Source organism: Fulvia fulva, chromosome 5 (genome assembly GCF_020509005.1).
Source record: "Fulvia fulva chromosome 5, complete sequence".
In the NCBI taxonomy this organism is placed as follows: Eukaryota; Fungi; Ascomycota; class Dothideomycetes; order Mycosphaerellales; family Mycosphaerellaceae; genus Fulvia; species Fulvia fulva.
Window position 1 is genome coordinate 2,089,938 of NC_063016.1, and position 25,830 is coordinate 2,115,767.

General features: G+C 44.7%; 3 protein-coding genes across 3 annotated transcripts; 2 read left to right on the top strand and 1 right to left on the bottom strand.

Moving 5' to 3' along the window:
* Positions 1 to 217: 217 nt before the first annotated feature.
* CLAFUR5_05903 (uncharacterized protein) lies at positions 218 to 1,276 on the top strand (the record flags this gene model as incomplete). The annotated part of the gene is made up of 1 exon (XM_047905051.1): positions 218 to 1,276. The coding sequence occupies one exon, from the start codon at positions 218 to 220 to the stop codon at positions 1,274 to 1,276; it is 1,059 nt and encodes a 352-aa protein (XP_047762236.1).
* A 522-nt stretch (positions 1,277 to 1,798) lies between these two features.
* Positions 1,799 to 3,363, top strand: CLAFUR5_05904 (uncharacterized protein; the record flags this gene model as incomplete). The annotated part of the gene is made up of 3 exons (XM_047905052.1): positions 1,799 to 1,933; positions 1,994 to 3,083; positions 3,269 to 3,363. 3 exons carry the CDS (start codon positions 1,799 to 1,801, stop codon positions 3,361 to 3,363), a joined length of 1,320 nt encoding a protein of 439 aa, XP_047762230.1.
* A 68-nt stretch (positions 3,364 to 3,431) lies between these two features.
* On the bottom strand, positions 3,432 to 4,097 carry CLAFUR5_05905 (uncharacterized protein; the record flags this gene model as incomplete). The annotated part of the gene is made up of 2 exons (XM_047905053.1): positions 3,432 to 3,453; positions 3,826 to 4,097. 2 exons carry the CDS (start codon positions 4,095 to 4,097, stop codon positions 3,432 to 3,434), a joined length of 294 nt encoding a protein of 97 aa, XP_047762231.1.
* Positions 4,098 to 25,830: the final 21,733 nt, after the last annotated feature.

The following is a 25,830-nucleotide window of genomic DNA, read 5'->3' on the forward strand; positions in this document are numbered from 1 at the left end:
CAACGTGAATGGTCTGACATGCGGGGCCAGTGTGGGCATATGTACGGTAGAGGTAGAGGTAAACGAGGCTGTGAGGTGCAACGAGACCCTGGAAGGTTTGGAGTTGTAATTGACTTTTCGGATCTCGGCCGGGAAGGGTCCATCTCGTGACTTCACGCGAATCTTTAGACTGGATGGAGCATCCCTCTACGACAACAGCAACATCACTGACATCGACATGGGCTTGGTGGACTATTCGGACAGCGAAAGCGAACCCGAGGCAACTACGAAGGAGACCACAGCATCGAAGAACGAAGCGACTAGGAAGGCTGCATTCCAGAAAGCAGCGCCAGGAAAGATCGCTGTAGCATTACCATCGCTCCACCCAGAGCCTGGCCAGAAGGGTGATAGTGGCGCCGACGGGCCACCAGCGAAGCGTGCTCGCACAGGTGGTGCATTCAGTGGCTTCAACAGTTTCCTACCAGCGCCAAAGCGTGCGGCCGCACCAAAGGCAGGCATCAGTCTGAAGACCAGCAGTGAGGCTGCCTTTAGTCGCACCCCAGTGCCCACGCCGGCGGCTGATGAGGGTGATGATGCGATCGTGGCGTCAGCGTCCATCACAGAGAAGAGCGAGCCACCGCCAGAGCCCAAGCTGGTGGGCAAGGCAACACGATTTCTGCCTCTGAGCGTGTCGAACAAGAAAAAGAAGAAGCCTCTAAGCAAACCTCCGCCAGTACATGAGCGGAGTAATAGCACAGAGAATGGGAAACACTCAGACATGGCGAAGGGCGTGATAGAGAAAGCGGCAGTGGAAGCAGAACCAGCGCCGAAACCGAAGCGATCACTCTTCTCCGTGCAGCAAGAGGACGAAGCGCAGCCCATACAATCAGAATCGCCGTACGAGCCCATGATAGCACAGGAAGGGAGGGCATACCTACCGGAAGAGGTAGAGCAAGCAGCACGGCCTGCGTCTTCGGTGGATCCAAACTCGCTCGAAGCCGTTGCACAGGATATGAACCTCACACCTGCTCAGCGACGGCAGTTATTTGGCAGGAACGGGAAGGGCGCAAATGTGACGCACTTCAACATGGACTCTGAGTATGCCCACAATGAGGAACTGCGACAGGCTGGCGAAGTCGTGGAACATCGTGCTGTCAAGGCTATTGCGCCTGGCAAGCACAGTTTACAGCAGTTGGTCAATAATGCGAGGAGCCAAAAGGATGCTCTCGACGACAAGTTCGCTGAGGGCAAAGCCAATCGCAGTGCAGGAGGTGCAAAGTATGGATGGAGTAGTTAGGCATGGTGGGTGCAGCAAGCATCATCTACAGAATTCAGGTGATCATGCGTGGATCGTCTGAAGAAGCCGTGAGAATTCTTGACGCAAGACATGCATAGCAGTAGGTCTTACTATTCTTTGCCTGCTCGTCATTCACCTCCTTTGCTTTCAGTCTCACCATCGGGTTTTATGTGCTCTTCTGCATATTCTGGGCGGTTTCACATAACGCTTAAGTATCGTCAAAGCCAGCTGATACGAGAACGGCGACAGTCTAAGGTCTCAGAAGTCTTAGGTTCACATCGTCCCAGACAAGAAGACACATGAACCGTCTGGCTGTCTGTGCCATTAATGTGTGTCTGAGAATGCACAAACTACGATTCACCTTTCGCTCCCGCATAAATATTCCCGTCCTTCTGACCCTAAACTGTCCTCAACACACGCTTCCCTTCTTCTCTACCACCACCTTCATCACCATCTCCAGCCTCGCACCACCCTGACAGCTCGAGAACACCACGAGAAACACATCGATACCACATCAACACCATGGGCTGGACAAATCTTCGCAAGCGCAAGCGCAGCGATGACGACGATGGTGATGGTGATGGCGGACTCGAGGCAGAGGTCAGAGCCAGGAATGCATGCGGACGTAATAGCAGCAAACAGATGCCCGGAAAAACGGTAAGCAAGCTTTGTGCTCCCGGCGATCGAATCAATGTTAGAGTGCTAATGCTCCAACAGTACCGCTTCAACGAAGAACAGCGTGAGGTTCCATGCTGCCTACTTGCGCTACCTGACGATGTCCTGGGCCGTATCTTCAGCTACGTCCTCATCAAGGACGAGCCGATCGTCGTCACCAAGAACACCATGGATCTGAGCGAGGAGCTTGCCGAGGTCAAGGATTCGAGAGGACGTACAGATATCGTCCCGCTTGAACGTATTGCGCTGCTTGGAACCTGCGTGCGCTTTCGAGAGCTTTCTCGGCCGATCTTCTACGCCGGCAACGACTTCGTCGTCGCTGTTGAGAGCTTCAACGCGACGGCGAGTACGGCTTGGTGGAATAAAGTCAACAACATTCGCCAGCTGGAGGCTCAAGTACAGACCCCGCGGGTCATTACCTTGGAGTCTCGCCACGTTCCACGTCCCAGACTGCTCTTCGCCGGCTATCGAAAGCCGACCATGAGCAGCTGGATCCAGCAGTACCATCACACAGTCACCACAGCTCGGGACGCAGCACCTCTCACATCAGGTCACATCTCTTTCGACATCGACTACGTCCCCAACTGGGTCAACCTGAAGTACTGGCTCCATGCTTACTACAAGGATGAGCTGCCTCCTTACACCATCATGACAGCAAACGCACCGACACACCTCCAAGGCATCGCGATCGCTTTTAACTCCATTAAAGCCTTCCTCCATTGGGAATGGGTCGATGTCGCTGCCCAGAGTCTGGTGAATATTCGTGCCAACCTCATTATACAGGACTACAGATGGGAAGCACGTTCGAGTAGGGCCCAAGTGGTCGAGATCAAAGAAGATGAGGATAGTGAGAATATCCAAGAGATTGGCGAGGACGGGGTGGCTGCCGCTATGTCTGCTGCTAAGCTTGAAGATGATCAAGCATGCACTTCCGAGGCGCTCGAAGAGTCTACCGCTCCTTCGGCGCTTGACACCCGGATCGAAGAGTTGGCCGCCGAGCTTCCCGATATCGAGGGGAGATACTTACTCCACGATCGCGAGAATGAGGACGAGGAAGAAGGTGAAGAGAACGAGTTCAAAGACAAGCGCGATGCTTCAAACCCACACGACGAACCCAGCAAACCACTCGCGAGTCAGTGCTACGAAGCATCAGAGTCCGCCCCGCCCTTCGAGGATGACGATGACAGCGACGAGAGAACAGCTATGCCTCCCGTTGAGGACGACGAGGACGACGAGGACGGAATGCCAGTCCCGCCTGGTTACAACGGTACGCCCAGCTGTGGCAAAGCCGCCGCTCGTGCCAGCGCTCAAGCGCAGATGTCTCCTCCAACCTCAACCTCAAGCTACGTCGGTCCCCGCGAGCGCTTGTCTTCGTCATTCCGCAAACCCTCTGGCAGCGGCACGGCGACTGATCGGCTCGACGTAGACGACGAGGACGAGGAAGATTGAGAAGCGGACATGGAAAATGTGACAGGAGGCTTCATGAGATGAAGATGGCATAACTGCATTCCATTAGCGTGCTTGAAATCGAGAAGTGGATGTGAATTGCTAGACGAACTTGCTGGGTTTCACGAGAAGGGAAAGGAATAGCAAATGGTTTGCAATCCGTGGAATTGGATCCTGTGTTCCTCTATGTTCTATGCTGTCTTATTTATTCATCTTTGTCCATCATTTCGTCATGCTCCATCCATCTCATATGTACAGTCACACTTCATCTCACCACCATCTAGCAATAACTCTCCGTCGTCTCCGCCTTAACAACCCCCGCCCTAATCAAATCAACATAAGTCCAATAATCCCTCTGGACCCCTTCCCCATCCACCTTCGCCGTCGAATAACTCACCGCCGTCCAGAACGCCCCTCCACTAACATACCTCTGCCACGCATACCTCTGCGTCTCAAAAGTCGTCTCCCTCGCCGCAAACGTATTATTATACATCGTCTGCAAACTCCACTCGCCAATAAACACGGGGAATTTTTTCTCGGCGGCGATGTACGCGGCTTGCCCGCAGACGGCGGGGTTGACGTAGTTGGCGTAGGTGCCTGCGGCGGCCAAGTAGTAGACGTGGGAGTCGAAGACGAGGTTCTCGGAGGGGGAGTAGAAGGGGGACCAGAAGGAGGCGCCTTCGAAGCAGTCTTGGAACATTACGGGGATGCGGTGGTCGACTGACTTGAGGTGCTGTTCCTGACTAGAACGTGAAAATATTCTTCTGTCGACGTCTGGATCGAGGAGCCTTGCAAATTCCTGTCTTGTCTACAGGTCTTCGAAACCAGGCCATTGGATCACTAGCGATGGCTCTAGGGCTGTTCGGTAGCTCGAGCTATTTGGGACGAATGCTCTGTCTATGTGAATACGCCTCGAGAGAAGCTCCGTCTTGTCGCCTTCTTGGGAATGTCCGATGTGATCGCCGAACGTCTCCGTACGATGTCCTGGATCTGCCGAAGTTCACGCTGTTGTGTGGCGTGCTCTTGAGAGACGTGCCGGGTATAGATAGCCCGAGAGAAAGATTAGGGAAGCTCGATTGGGCGTGAGGCCAGTGTCGTGCTCATCGCAAGCCTCAAGATGCTATGTGCAATTCCTTATCATGATATCTGAAGTGTGTCATCTGCGGCACTGTTTTTCATGGATTAGAACTATCTCCTAAATCAGACCGCGTGGATTGAAACGGATGCTGGTGGGTGCGTATGTTGGCCTTAGGCAAAGTCACGTGATATCTCGTCTAATCAAACACACCTACTACTTTCAATCCCTAAGGGTCTGAAAACACCGGGTTTAGGTATATCACTTTTAATATAGCCTATAGTACCGTATTACTATAACGTACTATTTTGAATTATATAATACGCGGCGACGTATAAATAACACCTTACGACTATAACCGCGTTTCGTATATATAAATACGACGTAGCTGTTATAGTCTCCCTATAGAGTGTATAGAAGGTAGGGATAGAAGAGCCTTAGAGTACTTAGAAGTCGTTAAGAAGTGAAAGTCTAGCTTAGTGTATAAGCGCTAAGAATCACATACCCCGTAATATTTACTACGGGACCCAGCCCTCTAAATTCACTACTCTACTAAACCTTAATAGACTCACTTCGGCTCGTAGCTATATAACTTACGGCACTCCCGCGAGTACCCGCGACTACGCTAGACCCTAGAAGAAGTACGTAGAAGACTCGGAACGTAGGGTAGGTTAGAATAAGGTTTTAAGCAAAGCTACTAAGTGCGGCTTCGTATAGGTTAGCCCTATTAATACGGGGACACGTACTCGCGAGGGTCGCGTATAAGTATCCGGCCTTCCCTAGGCCTATCTTACTTTCTTTGTCTTTCGTTTTATGTAGCAATTATACTATACCCTTTATATCTACACTTCGCACCTACATTCTCGCCTTCACTCTTACATCTTATAGGCTAGGCTCTCGCCCTAACAGTAGCGTTATTAAGAAACAAGCCTACGCGTATAACGCCTATTCTAGTAAGCCCTCGGATTACTATAGTAGTTAAATATACTATAATCTTAACCTATAAGCTACTATTTACCGATACTTAGAGTAGTATTAAGATATAGCATCTCAAAGGGAGTCAACAATTAGGAAGTGATCTAGTAGCCTAAGGCATCTACGATAACTTAGCTTATAGGGAGATACCTTCTCTCCCCTTTAGCTTAGATAGACATCTAATATAATCAACATATTGGTTCCTAATATATTGCTATATACTCGTACTATTAGTTAGTTAAAGATTGATCTCTTACTCTACTCCGCTACTATTAATCCGTAACTATTTAATAGGTTATAAGCCCGGGTTTATATAGGAATAAGAGTAACCTATATTAGTATAGGTTACTTATATCCCTTACTATTATAGTATAAAACATCTAGGAATTAGAAGTCTACCCCGTCTATCCTATTAAGAAGCTTAGTTTAATACTAAGTAACGTGCTTTACTACCGAGCGGGCTATACTACCGAGCGGGCCACTTTTGCTAAGAACTATACTACTTCTACTTTAATTACGACGGTATCTTAACACGACGATATCCTATAGAATCGTTACTAGGAGGACAATTCCTCTTTAGATTCTTCGCTATCTAGTAAGTCTACTTAATAGGTACATACGTTATACCCCGACTCGCTATATCGCTTATAGCGTCGTAGCCTTAGTACTAGCCGAACACTATCTAGCGACTCTCTACTCACTTCCTACCTCCTAGTATCCTCTAGAGGTATCAATTGCGACGCCTTATCGAAGGTTAGAGACCCTCTAGACTGAATATACTTGCGCTTTCGTGCTTTTCGCTATATAAGGGCCTTGTTAGACTTACGTAGCTTACTAATCTCGCTTCGTATAAGAGCTATCTAATGCGCTATCTCTCTACTCCCTTTTCTAAGCTAATATACCCCTTCCTATAACGAGTTTAGCGATGAACCTGCCCGGGCACGCATTTTGTTCGTTACTAGTATCGATTAAGAGTCGAATTCTTTTGTAGTTCGTAGTGTCTTCGACTCCTAAGGGGTAGAGTCCGGAGCTAGAAGGGTTAGCGTACGTAGCTTAATATTAAGCTTATCTATTACTACCTATGGATTGAATAGAACTAAACCAGCGCCTCTAAAGCTCGATAGGATGTTCTCCTGTCTAAATATAGCGTTATAGGGTGCCCGGAAGGCGCGTAGGAACTCTACTTTATCGATATAAGTGATGCGCTAGCGTACTAAGCCCGAGAGCTAAGTACCGTATACCTTCTTTAAAGGCGAATAGCAACATACATCTAATAGCTAGAGTAAGTACGAGGCGTACGATAGTATATATAGGGCCAAGATCTTGTATTCCTTATATAGATTCTAGAATGCCTTCGAGTTATAGCTCTCGTAGCTATCGATAATAAGTAGTCTCTATACCCTAGTCGTACGAGCTATAGTATACTTCTAGAAATGCTCTAGCTACTGTATACCGAACTTATTGTTAGTCTAGGCGTTCTCTATTAGCCCGATTGTCTAGTCTAGACCCAAGTTGCCGTCTTAGTACTAGGTACTAATATGCTATTTGCCTATAAGGATGACGTAGGGTAGGAGCGCTATTCCGTCTATATAGATAGTCTTAATCACTATTACCTATTCTCTATTACCCTATTAAACGACCTTCCTCTTTCCACTACGCCTTTCTAAACCCGTAACGACGCTCTAAGACGTAATGACACCTATTATAAACCCTGTCTCGTCGAAGTTATAGGTGTCCTAGTCAAGGATGCTATACTTCTCCTTTATATTACGCATAAGCAAGAACTACCTCTCGATAACGATCGTATCTACGTGTTATACGAACCTTTAGCTCACGATGCCGCCTAATAAACCTATCTGTCCAATTAAGACTAGCGGGCTTAAGACCCTTCTCTTATAGTAATAAATTGGCCATTACTCGTATACTAGCCTTTAATAGCGGGAAACCTCTAAGATCTAGCTCGAGTATATACTTAAGTATCACCCTCTCTTCTAGCTCTATAAGCTTCTTCGAATTAGGCTCGTAGTCACCCCGAGGAGGTCGTCTATTCAATCGATACCCTAGTGTAGTTCGAGACGCGTCGTATACCTTTATAGTAAGTCGATTCGTGATTGTCGCGTAGCGTTTCGTGGCCTAGATAGCTAAGGTCAGTTTGGCCTCGTTTGAAGACAATATACGCTATAATGGTAGTTATATAGCTATATCTATAGGAGTGGTACAGTTCTTAGCAAAAGTAGCCCGCTCGGTAGTATAGCCCGCTCGGTAGTAAAGTACGTTAATAGGTAACCTAGATAAGGACTCTATACGGCTTACTTAAAGCTAATACCTTAAAGATAATCTATAGGTAGAACTATATCGAGATACTATTAAGAAGGACTTTAAGTAAGTCATTTAAAGCTCTACTAGGAGAGATAGACCTATGTCCTAGCCCCGAGACCTTATACCGCTCCTTCTTTACTTTACTAAGTAGGCCTTAGTATCTATACCTACGAACTTTCCTATTCTATACTAGAAGCCTTAGGAGGATCTAAGCCACTACTTTAGAATATATACACCTTGTTTCATTACATCTAATCTATTATAGATTTATACTAAGAGAAGATAGAGGAGAAAAGAGGCAAAATCCTAATTCTTAGGAGGGACAATTAGAAGAGATAGTTCAACCTCTAGAGATATAAGATAGAGAGCTAATTAGCATTCTTTATAATTAATGACCTAATAGAAGTGTCTTTTAATAATATAAAGAGTAAGACTCTAAAACTCTAAGAAGAGGCTATAACTAAAGAGATCCTTAATACGCTAATATAGATAAGACAAAATGTAGTATATAACTTTAGTATTACGGGTAGCCCGCGACCCCTTACTATAGCTACGTCGGCCCGGGTGAACCGCAGACCTTCCGTATCGGGTTAGCGCTACTTAGCTTTACTTTATAACTTCGCCGCGCCTCGCGCTCCTCTTTCGTAGCTTCGTAGAACAATAACTCTCTTATTCGGACCCTATAGTATACGCGCCCTTATAGTTTGTTCTACTACCCTACCTAGATTGCGGATCTAGGTAAGGGACGCGTAATAATAGGAATAGACAGAACTATAGAACTCGAAGAACGCGTAGAGTCGTATTAGAACATAGAACACGGTAAGGCGTATAGCGCGTAAATGCCTAGAGAACGTAACGCGGCGACATTATTAGTAGGTAGTCGCGCGCTCGTAGACAGTTAGGAAACAGGCATCGTTACGCCTCCCCCGAACCTAGATAATATAACTTTATAGACAAACGGCGGTCTACTACTACTACTAAAGCCTAAGGGTAAAGGTAAGTAGCGTATATCTCTTTTCCCCGACCTCTCCTCTTTTCCTCGGAGTTAGATATAGGACGATAACCGGCGGGTTATAGTAGACACCGGTATCGCGCTATAATAGGACAATAATAAAGCTTACTAGAAAGCCTTCGAGCGAGAAGAAGGTAGTAAGATTGACTTTATAGAACTGTTGAAGTTTACGCTCGAAGAGAACCTAGGCGGCGACCTAGACGAGGTGTACCTATTACTCGACGAGGTAGAGTACATTCTCGTATCTAAATACTAGAATGTTATACTAGACAAACTTACGACCCTCGTATCCTAGTACCCGAATACTACCTACGACTTCGTACTATAGGTAGTAAATATAGCGATCACTAAAGGTAGACAACTCGATATAATAGAGCGAGCTAATAACCTCTAGAACACCTAGTATACTACGCTATATACCGAGTATAACCGCATCTATAAGATACTATAAAGCGAGGAGGCTATAATATAGAAGATAGCTATAGACCTAAAGAGTAAGAAGGATTATAACCTAGTAAAGCTATAAGAGGAGAAGAAGAAGGTATAGGATGCCGAAGCTAAGAACTAGGCTCTATAGAAGGAGGTTAACGATCTAAAGACTCGACTCTAAGCTACTAAAGACACTATATAGAATAGAGGTAAGGGCCGCTCTAGTCGCCGACCCTCCTACTTATCTCCGCGCGAGACTCGACTCGAGTAGCTAATACGTAAGTATCGTAAAGCTACTAGTAGAGGCGGCGGCGGCGGAGGCGGTAGTAACGATAATAACGGCAATAGTAATAACGACCGAGGACGTAATAGAAACCGTCTTCGACCTAATAATAATAACGGTCGCGACTCTCGAGCGCGTAATACCCGTATATAGACTCCCCTAACCGAACTTTTAGAACGCCTATTTACTATTAACCGTACTCTAATACGCGGTATCGAGGTTAGTAAGGGCGTACCTAACCCGAAGTACTTTAAGAACGATAACGACCCTAACTTCGACAATTAGTATAGTAGCGTACTTCTTAAGCTAACTATAACTACTTTCCGCTCCTAGGTAGACGGCCTACGTTTTATATATAGATAGATATAGAGTGACCCTTAGAGAAGTATGAAGTCGAGGATCCCCGTACCTAGACAACAATTATTTAACGAGTTTAAGACTAGTAAAGAACTACTAGATTAGATAACGCGCTAGTACGGTACCCGTAACGAAGGAACTAAGGCTATAGTTAATATTACTACCTAGAAGTAGGAGTAGGGCGAGACCTTTATTACCTTCTACGCTCGCTACTCGAAGCTACGTACTTAGATAGAGTAGACCGACGAGACTGAGCTAATACTATTTCGTAACCGCCTAAACCGTAAGTACTTTATTAAGACTTTCGGCGATAGGGAAGTAGATAGACGCTTATACAATATATAGGATGTTATTAAGAAATGTACGGTATTAGATAAGAGCTTCTACGAGACCGACCGACCGTATCTATAGAAGGAGCGTATACGTAGCAACCCTAATTCGAATAATAACGGCGTATAGGGCGGTAGTAATACCGTAGGCGCCGTAGCTACTAGTACGACCGCTATAATCGTCTAGCGACTACTATAATACGTAGGTACGAAGAAGAAGGAGGACCTATCGGTTTACTTATAGAACCTACCTTTATTAAACCGTAAGTAGCGGGAGGACCTTAAGAAGTAGGGTAAGTACTACCGCTACCGTATAGGCTCGTACGTATTAACGAACCCTAAATGCCCGATATATAGTTACGACGGTAACTACCGCCCTCTACGCCTACGAAATAACGCGAACGCTAACCCGAACCTTAGCTCCCTTACTACCGACCTATAGTAATAGGGAAATAGTACGACCGCTAATTAAGTATAGTAGATAGCGGTTAGTAACCGAACTTTCTAAGATAGAAAGAGTATAAGATTGTTACGGTTTACTACTACCGTAACGTCGCGCGCCTTAGCGCTTCCTTATATATCTCGCGCGCTTCGCGCTTCTCTTTCGTAGCCTTACCGAACAACGCTTGTTTTACGGTAACCCTATACTATCGTCCTATAGATCACTGCCCGTAATAGTTTGTTCGGTCTTATAAGCGGCCTATCTAGTTAGGCTAGTAGTTATAACCAAATTGTACTAGTAAAGTACGCGTTAAGGTAGGTCAAGTTCACTATAGTTACTAACTATCGAGTCGCGCGTATAGGCCTACTAACAATAACTATAGTCGCGTAAATAAGCGTATTAGTTAAGTCAATAGATTACCTCTCTCCTTCGCGTAAAACGCGCGCCTTCCTACTCTTATAGGGCCCTTATATACCTACTAAGGGAGTAGTCTTATCTACTACGTAATAGTATAACATAGCTATACCCGGTAGTACTACTAACGGGGTGCTCTTACCTAAGTAACCTCTTTATCTTGATCTTAGTAAGTAAAAGCGTTAGTCGCTCGTACGCGCTAAGCTTTTCCTAACCGTATCTACTAAAACGTAGACACTCGATAACCTAGGTATCGATACCGCCCTAGGTGCCTTCCCTTCCGGCGACGACTCGAACGTATTCGCCGCCGAATAATAAGAGATCGAGAAGGATCTACTACCTAAAGAATAGTAGTTTGCCTTAACCTCCGACCCTATTAACTTCGTACAATTCCTCGACGAAGAATAGATCTTAGAAGAAGGAGGAATCAAGGTATATAAGATTATAGAGTCAAGAGATGATATATCTATATAAGATAGTAAAACTAATAATATACGCTAACCTAAGGAGTAGGCAATTGCCTTAGGGTATACTACTATTAAGGGCCTAGCCGAGTTCGCGACTCGTACTATAGTATACGCGGATATAATGTTTCACCTCGTTCGCTAGATATAGTTAGACTTCATTATACTTTTTAACTAGGTCGAGTCCCTAAAGAAGGCTAATAAGGTTATATAGCGTAAGGGAGGGGACTCGGATTTTCGCCTTATATCGCCAAATACGACATATTCGAAAGCTCTTATTAAGGCTATTCTAACGATCTACGAAGTAGGCCACTACCCCTAGAATTAAGGGAGTTCTACCTTATCTAATTTAGATAGCTTGAAGTTCTCTTTACCCTGTTTCTTTAGCTCTAAACGCCGTAGAGGTACCTAGCTACAATAGGTAACTCCTAGGTAATAGTAGCCTAGGCTACGGCACTACCGGCGCCTACGGCTCTATAGGCGAAGCTCCCCTAAGACAACTAGTAGTAACTTATAGAGGACGTAAAAAGTATAGAAACTAACGATTAGCTCCTATACCGGTCTCTATAGGTAATGATTACTTAGCTACGTACGGCGCTTATACTATTATATTACCGAGGGCAATAAGAAATAAGGACGACGTCTAAGGCGATTAATAAGGCCACCTAGATTTAATACCCCTATAGCTAGGTATCGGTCGCGGTATCGATACTAGTACCTAACGTACGATATAGTTACGATCCGTATTATAGTAAAGGAAGACTAGGCCAAAGTTACGAAGCTATTAAATAAGGAGCTCGTCTAGCGAATTAATTAACTAGGGGTAGACGTAGTAAACTAATAGTCTAACGGTACTCTATAGATCTATACTAGCTCTACTACTACTAGGAGGTACCTAGAGGTATAGCTATAGTAGGTATCTAAGGTTATAGTATTAGTAAAGGTCTTAACGAAGTAATTCACAATCCTAGTCTACGATATACCTAAAGAGTTCGACCTAACTAACTAAGGTCACCTACGTACTCTCTAAGAGGACAACCCGGTCACTCTTAACTCTCTAATCTAGAAGGCGACTTGGCTCTATAGGAAATAGCTAGAAGGTAAGAAGGCCTCGGCGCTAATTATATAGCTATAAGACGCGAAAGCGGGGGATCTAGTAATAGAACAAGGCCTAATCTAGTAATATAGCCTTAAGATAGTCGAAAAGCACTTATTATCCTTTCGTGTCCTCTAATACTTTAAATGCTAATAGTATAGACACTAAATATATACGTATATAAACAAGTAGGCCTACTCGAACTATATAGGAGACTATATATCTAGGGACTATATATTAGCTACGAGGCGGTACGGGAACTGTCCGGGGTACTACCTATCGTATAGCGCGGAATGCCTATAGCGGAAACTAGCGAAAAACAAGGTAATTACAAACAGAACCGTCGCCCTAAGATTCTACGGCGACCGTAAGGCTAGCCTATACCGGAACTAACTAGCGGCGGTCGGGTATAAGCGCCCTAGGGCCGAGAACGATATAAAGGATACGTAACCTAGAGCGTACGGGAGGCTACGTACTCTACTAGCTACGGCGAGGGAATCTAACTAGGCCCGGCTCCCCTCTAGTATATAACCGATAGGCGTAGACTAGGACGCGCTAGGTAGTAGGATATAGGACATTATAGAGGAAATGATTGTCGATAACGATAACTAGACTCGATACGCTTAGTATTATCTAGTATAACGTTAACTATAGTAAGGATATAGTATAGAACTATTTCCTATACGATAATACGGACAAGGCGTAAGACAGGGCGTAAACGTATTAATACCTTAGAATCGACTAAGTTCTACAAAGAAGAGAAGATAACAAAGTCGCGAAGCCGCGATAAAGTAAACGTCGGGGTCAGGGTCTAGGGTCCGGGCGTACTAGCGTACTAGGTCACGTAATACTAAGTGTAGCCTTACGAGGTGAACCGTAATAACGAGGCGGACCTATACGTCTACTACGTCCTAGTAATCTAGGAGCTATAGATTAACCCGTACTATAAGAGACTAATAACCTATAAGTTACTAGGCTATACGATATACCTACGAAGCGACGGTAGACCCCGTACGTACTTCTATATTAGTAAGGACATACTAGCATCCGACTAGGAGGTAGTATACTACGTAGACGAAGAAGGCGGGGGAGACATTACCTCCCTCTATATAGGTAGTACTTGTTAAAACAGGTACGGGTGGATGGCAGCGGAGTGGAGTAAGAGATCAATCTTCAACTGACTAATAGTACGAGCATGCAGCAATATATCAGGAACCAATATGTTGATTGTGTTGGATGTCTATCTCCCTACAAGCTGAGTCATCGTGGATGCCTCAGGCTGCCAGATCACTTCCTAATTGTTGACTCCCTTTGAGATGCTACATCTTAACACTCCCACTCATCTCGTATGGGAGGTTACAGTCTGCTCACTTCCTGTCAATAGTACTTGGACCTTTTTATGACAGGTTCAGCTGGCTTACAAACCTCTGGAAGTGTGGACCAGTCTTTGGTTTTGTAAACCCGTCTGCAACCATCTCAGAGGTTGGGGTGTACTCAACAGCAATAAGCCTCCTCCACCAAAGTTTCCTAACAGCGTTATAGGCAATGTCAATGTGCTTCGACTTGTCATGAACATGTGCATCTTTCACTAGGGTGAGGGCAGCTTGATTGTCACCTCTTAATTGGACTGGTCTCAAATTTGATACAGTCTCCTGGTTTCCAGTGATTCTTGGTTGATGGGAACAGTCTCCCACTAACTCTGGACAATCCATTTCCCTTAGCAGTGAAGCTAGGAATTGGGACTGCTTCGCACATGCATTCATAGCTATGTATTCAGCCTCCATTGTGGATGTTGCTACAGACTTTTGCTTCTTGCTCATCCAAGAAACTGGTGCCCCACAGAGGAAGAAGACATACCCAAGGATTGAGACTCTGTCTGCTTTGTCCATTGCATAATCAGAATCACAGTATCCAATAAGGTGTCCTTTTCCAGACTTTGAGAACTGAAGTCCTAGATCAGGGTATGATCTTAGGTACCTAGTGATCTTCTTCAAAGCCTTCATGTGGTAGGTGGATGGTCACTCACAAATGAGCTCATCCTTCCTAGGGCAAAAGCAATGTCTGGCCTTGTGATTGTTGCTGGCCACATCCAAGTACCATTAATACTCTGGTACTCTGCCTTGTCACACCTCTCATCCATGTGGCTTGAAGGTTTGAGGGCCTTATAGCTGTCCATAGGTGAGTGTGTAGGTGCTGCCTTCTCATGGTTCATTCCCATCTTGGCTAGGCTGTCCCTAACAAAGTGTCCTTGGTCAAGTTTCAGGATTCCTCTCTTCCTGTCCCTTGTGACTCTCATGCCAAGGATCTTTTCAGGTTCACCTAGATCTTTGATCTTGAAGATCTTGCCAAGTTCTCTTTTGAACCAGAGAACATCTGTCAACTTTGGTGCAGCAATTGGAATGTCATCCACATGTATAAGGATTATGATCTCCCTCTTCTTATGGATAAGTAGGCATGGATCCACTTCTGACTGTGTGAATCCAATCTCTCTGAGCTTTGACACACAGAGTTGATTCCAATCTCTAGCTGCTTGCTTAAGTCCATACAAGCTTTTGAGGATTTTGAACACCATGTTTGGTGGAAGCTCAACTCCTGGTGGTGGTAACATGAAGATGTCTTCATGGAGGGTGCTTTCTGTGAATGCATTGTTCACATCCACTTGGTGAAGATGAAGATCCTTCTTACACACAATAGCCATAAACACCCTAAGGGTGTCCTGTCTTACTGTAGGTGCAAATGTCTCCATAAAGTCAACACCAAACTTCTGTGAGAAGCCCCTTGCAACTAGTCTAGCCTTGAACTTTTCAATAGCTCCACTAATGCTTCTCTTAATATCAAAGACCCATCTTGATGTAACCAGATTTGCTCCTTTTGGTGGAACAGAATTTTCCCAGGTGTTGTTACTCTGTAGAGCATCTAGTTCCTTTTGGATTGCTTCCTTCCAAAGATGTCCCCATTTCTTGTCATTCACAGCATCCTTGTAGGATTTTGGAATTGGGACCTCTTGCTTGTATGCAATGGCTTCTACAGTTGCTGCAAAGGCCATTTCCTCAACTTCTTCCAGGAATTCGCTATCCTATGGTATTGAACTGTCCACTGATTGCATGGCTGCAAAGAAAGCTTGGTGAAAAGCAGCAAGGTTCTCTGAGAGGTCCATTGCTTCTCCCACTTCAGTGGTTAGTTCGGGCTTAGGGACCATGGATCTTGGGGCTTTCTGTTTCATGTCATAGCCCTCAACATCATAGTCAGCCTTTCTCTTTCCAAGGGATGATTTAGGGACCGTCACTTGTGACCTAGTAACGTCTATTTCCTGGGGATCTAGGGAGCTTCTCTCAATTGGCTGATCGATTTTCTGAAATTCCCCTACGTTCTCCGGAGGCTAGGGAAGTTGCACAAACAGCTTTCTCGGCTGAGCGACTTTAGGGCTCTCAATTGGCTGATCTATTTCGGGGGGGCTCTGATGGACGCCTGAATGGTAGGTAGATTGTCCTAAGGATACGTTCTTCCTCGGCCTTCCTAAGGGCTTCCTAGCTGGTGCACTGCTTGGTAGATTCAATGTTGGAACATTGAGACCCATATCACCTCCAGGCTGGTCCTCAAAGAAGTCTGCATGTGTGTGTTGTTTAACAGCTCTCATGTCTGGTTCCCAAAAGAGCCAGGCTTTAGCTGTGTTTTCAACATACCCAATAAACACTGCTTCTTTACCCCTATTCATTAGCTTGTCACTTCTTGCCCATTGAGGTTGGGATCTTGTGTCCATATAGACAACAGCTTTGCATCCCCAAACTTTCAAATGGTTAATGGTCGGTTTGATACCATCAAAAGCCTCATCTGGTGAAACCTTGAACCCATCGTAATCTGGGCCATTTGGCAGTTTGTTCCTTATGTAAGTTTGGGCCTCTAGTGCTTCAGGCCAAAATTCAACCGGCATTTTAGCCTCTTCAAGCATTGCCCTTATAGAGTCCTCTGAGGTTTGTATTGACCTCTCAACTGGTCCATTCTGTAGAGAGTTGTATGCCTCAGTCGGCTCGAGCCCAATCCCCAAATCCTTCTCCCACTGCTTCACTAATGCAATAAGTTCTTTTGCATTGTCAAGTCTTACTGCTTTCAGCTGCGCTGATGATTTCCTCTCTGCTTTGATCTTCCAGTTCTGGAGAGCAACTGGAGCATCTGCTCTTTTCCTAAGAGGAAAGGTCCACTTCTTCCTAGAGAAGTTGTCAACAATCTCAAGCCAGTATTTGAATCCTAGTCTTGAGATTGGTAGTGGGCCACATATGTCAATAGATACAAGGGCAAGTCTTTCAGGTCTTCTCTCTGTGACTTTGCCTTTGTACTTCTTCATCTTTGCTATTGAGCATACTCTGCACTGGTGAAAGCCATCCTTAGGGATAGGAATGGGTTCTTTCAAGTCTGTTACCTTGTGAAGATTCTGGAGCAAATTCTTCCCAAAGTGTGCAAATCTTCTATGCCAAAGCTCCCACTGCTTCAGGTCGGTCTCTGATTGAGCAGTCACAAAGGCATTCTCCATTGGTGGTGCACATGATGAGTAATGTGCCCGTTCTTGTAGGAGAGGAGAAATCTCATCAATGAATGGAACCCCCCCAAGGAGCTTTGTCTGGACAACAGTCTCACCAGAGGGGGAAACAAGAGAAAATGATGGAGGTTGCACACCAAACTGCTTGCTAAACTGGTTCCATGAAACCAGGTTCACTCCTAGCTTAGGTACAAGCAGGACATCTTCCAAAACAACTTTTCTGCCAGCTCTCCCACTCATCTCTGCATTCCCAATATGAGTGGCCAATAAAAACCCACCTCCCACTTTGATCCATTTCTTCCTTGTCAAGGGAGTCATAGATCTAAAGAGGCAGCTTTGGTCAGTCATATGGGATGAAGCACAGGAGTCAAGTAACCACTCTGACGAGGGGAACTTGCCTTGGACTTCTGCAGTTGAGTGAGCCACTTCATCATACTCATCATCATCAGACATTGTCTCTGGGGATGAGCTGCATGGTGACTCTTGGGCGGAGAAACCTTTTCCAGTCTTCTTTGCTTTAGAGGTATAAGACTAGGCCTGGTTCTTCTGGAGTGACAGCATGTCAGAGCTGAGTTTCTTCACCATTTTCTTAAGTTCTTCCATAGAGGACTTCTCTCTTGGTGTCCTCCTTGAAGTGGGTGGTGGAGTTCTCTTCTTCTTGACATGTGTTGTATTCTGGGAAGATGGTGGTTGGGAATGAGATCTAAGGACCTTTCTTGCCTCAGGCAAACTAGGGCAGTCCTTGATTAGATGATCCTTCTCACAGAGAAGGCAGGAGAGTGGTCTTGCTAGACCTGAGGGCTTGACCCAGGTGGCTGCCATGCCATACTCAGCCTTAGAGGGATCCAACCTGGCTTCTTGAGCTTCAAGGATCTTTAAGGTCCTTTCATGATCCATCTTTGGCTGAGCCATGATAGTATCCCTGGCTACATAGTAGTCAGGTGGCAGTGAGCTTAAGAGCTGGGTCATCCTCACATCAGCTTTCCTGTAATGCTGACCCTCTGGGTCAACATCAGCAATCCTTTTTCCAAGAGAAACCAGGTGTGTCCATGCAGATCTGATGGTGAACTCTTCACTCATCTCAAAGGTCACAAATTGCTTTGTGAGCTCATGTGCATGGGTTGGTAGCACCTGGCTATACTTGTTCCAGAGATACACCCACTTCTCAGCAGCTCTTCTAGATTCACATGAGCCCTCAAGCTCAAATTCATCTTCTTCTGTGATCCTACTAAGGATACTGAAGTTGCATACTGCATTGTGTCTTGTCCATGTTGGCGTATTGAGGATCTCTTTGGTTGTAGCCTCTTCTTGGAGTTTCAGAGTCTTGCCCTTGATGTTGTCAAAAGACACTTCTATTAGGTCATCAATTGCAAAGAATGCTGATTGGCTCTCCATCTTGTATCTCTGAAGGTTGAACCATCTCTTCCAATTGTCCCTCCCAAGAATTGGGATTTTGCCTCCCTTCTCCTCTGTCTTCTCTTGGTATGAATCCATAATAAATTGGATGTAATGAAACAAGGTGTGTATGTTCCAAGGTGGTGGCTCAGATCCTGCTGAGGCTTCTGGTGTAGAATGGGAAAGTTCGTAGGTGTGGATACCAAGGCCTGCTTAGTAAAGTAAAGAAGGAGCGGTGTGAGGTCTCGGGGCTAGGACACAGGTCTGTCTCTCCTAGTAGAGCTTCAAATGACTTACTTGAAGTCCTTCTTGATAGTATCTCGATGCAGTTCTACCTACAGAGTATCTTCAAGGTATTGGCTTTGAGTAAGCCGCACAGAGTCCTTGTCTGGGTTACCTATCACTTAGTATCGAACTAAGCTCCTTAATAGGATAGACGGGGTAGACTTCTGATTCCCAGATGTTTTCTGCTACGATAGCAAGGGATACAAGTAACCTGTACTAATATAGGTTGCTCTTATTCCTACACAAACCCGGGCTTATAACCTGTTGAAACAGGTACGGGTGGATAGCAGCGGAGTGGAGTAAGAGATCAATCTTTAACTGACTAAGAGCACGAGCATGTAGCAATATATCAGGAACCAATATGTTGATTGTGTTGGATGTCTATCTAAGCTAAAGGGGAGAGAAGGTATCTCCCTACAAGCTAAGTCATCGTGGATGCCTTAGGCTGCCAGATCACTTCCTGATTGTTGACTCCCTTTGAGATGCTACATCTCAACAGTACTTAGATATATAATATATATATATATAGCTGCTAGCCTCGAGGTCTAGTTACGACCTTAGGGTCTATAGACACCTAGATAGTACGCTTAAGAGACAAGGGTACTATATCGTAGTAGGAGATTTTAATATATACTACCCTTCCTAGGAAAGCCTTATATAGCCGCTCCCTATAGCCGACGAAGTACTCGACTTGATAGCGAGTAACGTAATTACCCTTAATACCCCAAAGGACCTAGGTACCTAGAAGAGAGGGGGACTCTAAGGCACGATCGACCTCTTCTAGATCTTAGATAGCTACTACTATATAGTAACCTACTATAGGATCGAATATAAACTCGAGGCGTCGTTAGACTATATACTAGTTAGGACCTCTATTACGATATAGATATAACGTATACTAGCGAGAACCCCTAAGCTAAACTAGGGAAAGGCCTACTAGGCTAATATCTAGGCGTACCTCGATAACTCTAAGAGGCTAGTCTAGATCGCGTAGTAGCAATACAATAGTAAAGACGAGATAGACGAGGCAGTCTAAGGGTTAATAGACGAAATAAGAAAAGCGACCTTACTTTACGTTCCGCTTACCTAACTAACGACATAGTCTAAACTATACTAGACGCCGAAGTACACTACGGTAGTAAGAGAAGTAAGGAGAGCCCGCCGGGTATAGACGAGCAGCTATAGCGAGGAGGCCTAGAACGTATATAGGGAGGCATACTAATAGAAGAAAGCTATAATACGGAGGGAGAAAGTAGTCGGCTAGAGGGCTATAGTAGAAGAAATCGCCGGTAAGCTAGCGAGGATGTAGAAGCTAGCGAAATGGGCCCGACAGGACCCTATATAGGGCCCCTCCTTCTCTCTCCTTACGCTATAATTGCCTAGTAGCCCGGTTAGCGACCCCGAGGCTAAGGCGCGTCTACTAGCTAGCAAGTTCTTCCCGCCCCTAGTCGAGGCTGATCTAAGCGACATAAATAGCTCTACTCCCCTAGCCCCTAGTATCGCGGTCTAATAGGAGGTGTCCGAGGGAGAAGTTGCCGCTATACTTAGGAAGTTGCCGGCGAAGAAAGCCCCGGGGCCGGATAGGATCCTAAATGAGCTACTAAAGAAGTATAGAGATCAACTAGCCCTAGTAGTCGTAGCAATCTTTAACGCCTGCCTATAGACCGGATACTACCCGATAGTATTTAAACAATCGACGATAGTAGTCCTACGTAAGCCCTAAAAGGAAGACTATATATAGGTAAAGTCATACCGCCTAATTACGCTCCTTAATACTCTTAGGAAGGCGCTTAAGAAGCTAGTTATAACGAGTATCTCCGAGGCGGTAGAGGAACACTCCCTACTCCCGGATACCTAGATAGGTACGCGCCTATAGCGATCGACGCTATCCGCGATAGAACTTATCACCTCTTAGGTAAAGGCTATCTAGTATAAGAATAGGGACAAGGTGGCTTCCTTACTTAGCCTAGATATATCGGGAGCCTTCGACTACGTATTATACCCGCGGCTACTCTATATCCTAAGGTCGAAAGGACTCCCTAAGTAGCTTATTAACTTTATACGGTCCTACCTCTAAAACCGTACCACGTCGATCCTAGTCGTTTAGTATAAAAGCCTATTTTAAGTAGTCTATACTAGAATCCTGTAAGGCTTAACGCTAGTACCTATCCTATTCCTCTTCTTTATAGCGACGCTACTCCTAGCCCTAGAATCCTAGAACACCGCTACGACCGGCTTCGTAGACGACACGAATATCCTAGCGTAGTCTTCCTCGACTAAGGAGAACTATAGGCTACTAGAAGAGAAGTATAAGATCTACGAGGACTAGGCTAGGAGGCACGGGGCTCGGTTTACCCTAGAGAAGTACAATCTAATACACTTTACGCGCCGGCCACGGTTCTATAATATATAAGCTTCTATCTAGATATAGGGGTATACGACTAACCCGGTAACTCAGCTTAGGATCCTCGGACTATAGGTAGACCCGGCGCTACGGTAGAGGAAGTACGTATAGGCAATATTACGGAAAGCTAAACAGAATATAGCATTATACTAGAGGCTTACTACGTCTATATAGGGGCGGACTTTCGGTAGTTACGACTTCTATATACGGCTATTATACGGCTAGTCCTTACCTATAGTAGCTAAGTGTAGTCCTTAGGCGAGAGGGCCTACCTATTAAAGGGACTCGTCGCGCCGCTAGCGAAGATCTAAAACTAATGCCTAAGGAAGGTTACCGGGGTATATAAGTCGACACTAATAAGGATACTTAAGTACGAGACCGCTATACCGCCGATCGACCTATATATCTAGGGACTACGGACCTCCTACTTAGGCAAGTCGGTATAGTACCTAGTATAGAAGGTCATCGCTAGTATAGTCGTAAGGGCCCGCAAATTAGTACTAGCGTATAAGGGTATTCGACCCGGAAACGAGCCGAACTACCGGGCAAGGGACGAATAGCTAGTAATATAATAGGAAGGTAAGAAATCGTTTATAGAGCAACTATAGAAAGAGAGGTGGAACAACTAGGGTGTAGGGTATAGTAGACGCCCTTAGCTAGCGGGATAACCTAAGGAATAGTTAGCTATAAAATCCGCGGTCAAGCACCCCCCGAAGCTTATCTACTACTACCTTACGAGGGTATAGAGTAGTATAGCAACCTAACTACGAAGCGAACACATCGGCCTCTAGGGGTACCTATTATAGAGGAAGGTTCTAGGATATATAAGCACTAGCTACCCCTACGGCTATTACTCCTAGAACGTACGGTCCGTACTCCTCGTCTGTCCGAGGTAGTCGCTAGGAAGGGGGGAGTAGATAGTAAAGGCGAGGAACCGTACGATTAGGGCACTTCTTAATAACGTTAAGGACCTACGGCGCATTCCGAACTAGATACTAGAGAAGGGCTAGCTAGAACAGTACCGCCTAGTAGGAGTAGTATAGGAAGAGAGGACACGGCGTAGCGCGACGAGACCGGCTAGGAGCGGGGGCTAACGGGGTAGTAATATAGACTACGTACGTTTAGAGGGAAAGCTAATCTAGATAAGGAGTAGTCGGGGGCGGGAAGGGTTCTCACCTATTCGGGTTTCCCTTTATATATAACAATGGATATATACCTATATAGGCCGAATAGGGTCCTAGAATAGGGGAATAACAAATCTATCTATCTATCTATATAGCGTAAGTACGCTAATATAAAGAAGGAACGTAACATCGTATCCGAGAGTCTTAGTTAACTCGAAAAAGATAAGGATATTAAGGGCCTCTTTACATTCTACTTTAATAAATACTAGAAGTATAAGAGTTAGATATAAGACCTTAAGGAAGCTAATTAGCGCCTCCGATAGGATAACAATACGCTCTTCGGATAGGTCGAGGAGTTGTAGGTAGGTATATTACCTAAGGATATTAAAGCCCTATCTAAGCGTAATTAGGCTCTAAATAAGGAGGTAGTAGAGCTAAAGGCTTAGCTAGTAGCTAAGGACACGAACGGTACTAGCGATACTAGCGGTACTAACGGTAATAATAATAATGACCGTAGTCGTTAGGTCCGCGTCTACTCCCCTCGTCGTAACGGTATTTCACGATCACCTACGCCTCCTACTTAGTAGGACCGTATAGGTAGAGGCACCCGACGAGGAGGTAGTAGAGGTAGTAGCGATAACAACGGAGACAACTCTAATAATAATAAGGGTAGAGATAATAGTCGACTACGCCGTTACCTACGCCGTAACTCCTTACGACGAGAACGCTAGGGTATACCTAGTAGTACTTCTAGGGTAACTAGTAATACCGCCGTTAGCTAGTTCACTACTATCGAACCCTCCGTTAATACTATATATACTAACAAGTTAGTTAAGGACCTAGAAAGCGAGTTCGATAATAAGAATTTAAACTTTAACCGTTAGCTCGATTAGCTAGAGATTAAGCTATCCGTAATATAGTTCTAGACTATCGAGGACGGACTACACTATATACTTAACTACCTCGACGGGTACCCGTACTAGCTATATAATCCGCGAGTACCCTCTAAGCGTACTAAGCGCAATTACGTTAACCCCTTTAAGTCTATCGATAGGATGATCTAATTCCTTATCGATCGGTATAGTAAGAAGGACGTAATAGGCAAGGCCTTCTAGAAGCTCTAGGTCTTATAGTAGGGTAAGAACGAGTCATTTTCTATCTTTATCGCTAAGTACAATAAATAGCGTAACTTATACGACCTATTAGCTAAGACTAATCACCGCCTACTCGAGGGTAAGCTTAACTATAAATATATAGAGGCACTGCCTATAGAGACTAAGGACTAGAAAGACTTAGTCGACCTATACTATAAGCTCGAAGCTAAGTTCAAGCGCCTAAAGTCAAAGACCCTAGCTATACTACGACTACCTCGTAGTACTAGCGGTAGTAACGGTACTATACCTACCGCGCCCGGCGTAGCCTAAGGTTTAGGCCTTAAGCTATACGCTTAGATACCGCGCGAATTTAAGGAACTTAAGAAGCTCGAGCCTAAGGAGAAGGCTAGTATTATCGTAGTAGGCGGTTATATCCGCTACCGCCGTATAGACTATAACTTATACTCGCTAGACTACCCTATTAAGTAGTATAAGCGCCCTCCGCCGCGCGTAAATGCTAGCTCTATAATATAGACACCGGCCAACCCTTAGTAATAGGGAAATAGCTAGACTAACGCTTAAGTACGATAACCGTTAGTCCTACTTACGAACATAATACTAAGAAGGAAACATAGCGAGATACGGTAATATAAGGACTAGAGTACGCTTTACGTATATTAGTAAGCTCTCTAATACCGCCTGTTATACGAGGGGCACTAAGGCCGAGAGTGTCCCCTTACCTTATAATACCTAGTAGTATAGATAGTAATCAAGCTCTTACCTTCCTTAATTATAGTGCTACCTCTTAGTATATAAATTCTATATACGCTCGTATATATAATCTTCCTCGACTCTAGGAAGAACCTCTTTAATTAGGACTAGCTAATAGCGGCTCCGCTAACGAGCTTATTACCGAGTCTACGTACTTCCCTTTTAATATCGGCGGCTACGTCGAAATCCTTAGCTACTATTTAGTAGAATCACTAGAGTATAATATCGTGCTCGGCTCTAGTTAGTTCGTAGACTACGAACTAGAGATATAATAGGAGAAGGGCATTATAATAATGAATTATTTAAAATGCCGTACCTATAAGGCAAACTAGAGGTCTAATAAGTACCTAATAGTATAGTCTAATAACTATCTAGCTACGCTAGTACTATTAGGCAATTATCGACCGCCGATAGTAGAAGATAACCCCGACGAAGTTACCGCTCCTACGCTATTATTACCTAAGTATATACCCTAACTATAGTTCTATACGACGTTCGAGGACGAAGAGGATAACTTCTATATATATACTTAATAACCGTTACCGGTAGACGGCGTTAAGACGTTAAAGCGACCGTACCGACATACGGAACAAAAGTAACGAGTTGTCGAACTAGAACTAGAGATCGATATCGTAAATATCTCCGCGGCCTACGTAGCAAAACTAGCTCGTAAGAAAGGAACGGAAGTCTATATAATATAGATTATACTACCTAGTTAGAAGCACTACGCTAACCTATTACGAGCCTACGTAATAGTAGCGACTAGGTAAGACTTCGATCCTACTAGGCTCTACGCTATAAACCTTCGGAAGGTATAGTTAGTAAACCCCTGAACAGTATATATAAAAATAGTAAATAGCGACTTCGATAGATTTATAAAAGGCAAAGACAAGGACTAAGATACTAAGGTCTACTTGCCCTAGGAACTATAAAATTTCGAGGACTGTTTTAACCGTTAGGATATATCGAAGATCCTACCTTACCGCCCTAGTAAAGACTATAAAATATACCTTAAAGACGAAACCAAGTCACCTCCTTTTAAGCGGCTATACGTAATGTCGTCTCGCGAGAATAAGGTAATTAAGAAGTAGGTCGATCATTAGCTAGAATCTAGAGCAATATAACGAAGTACGAGCCCGGCTTCTATACTAGTACTAATTATACATAAACTAGGCGGCGGTCTACGGGTCTATATCGACTATAGAGCTCTTAACGCCCTTACGGTCAAAAGTAGATACCTAATACCGCTTTTCTAAGAAACGCTAAACCGCCTAAATAGGAAGATGTACTTTACTAAACTCGATATTATCTCTACCTTTAACCGCATTTATATTACGGAGGGCTACGAATAGAAAACTACGTTTAGTACTCGCTATAGTCAATTCGAGTATATAGTAATGCCTTTCGGCCTATATAATGCTCTAGGAACATTCTAATTATATATTAACGATACGCTTAGGGAGCATCTCGATAACTTCTGTTTAGTATACCTAGATAATATCCTAATCTTTAGCGACATATTCGAGGAATATATATAACACGTACGTAAAGTGCTATAGCGTATACGTAAAGCCGGCCTACAATTAGATATCGACAAATACGAGTTCTACTAAATAGAGACGAAGTCCCTT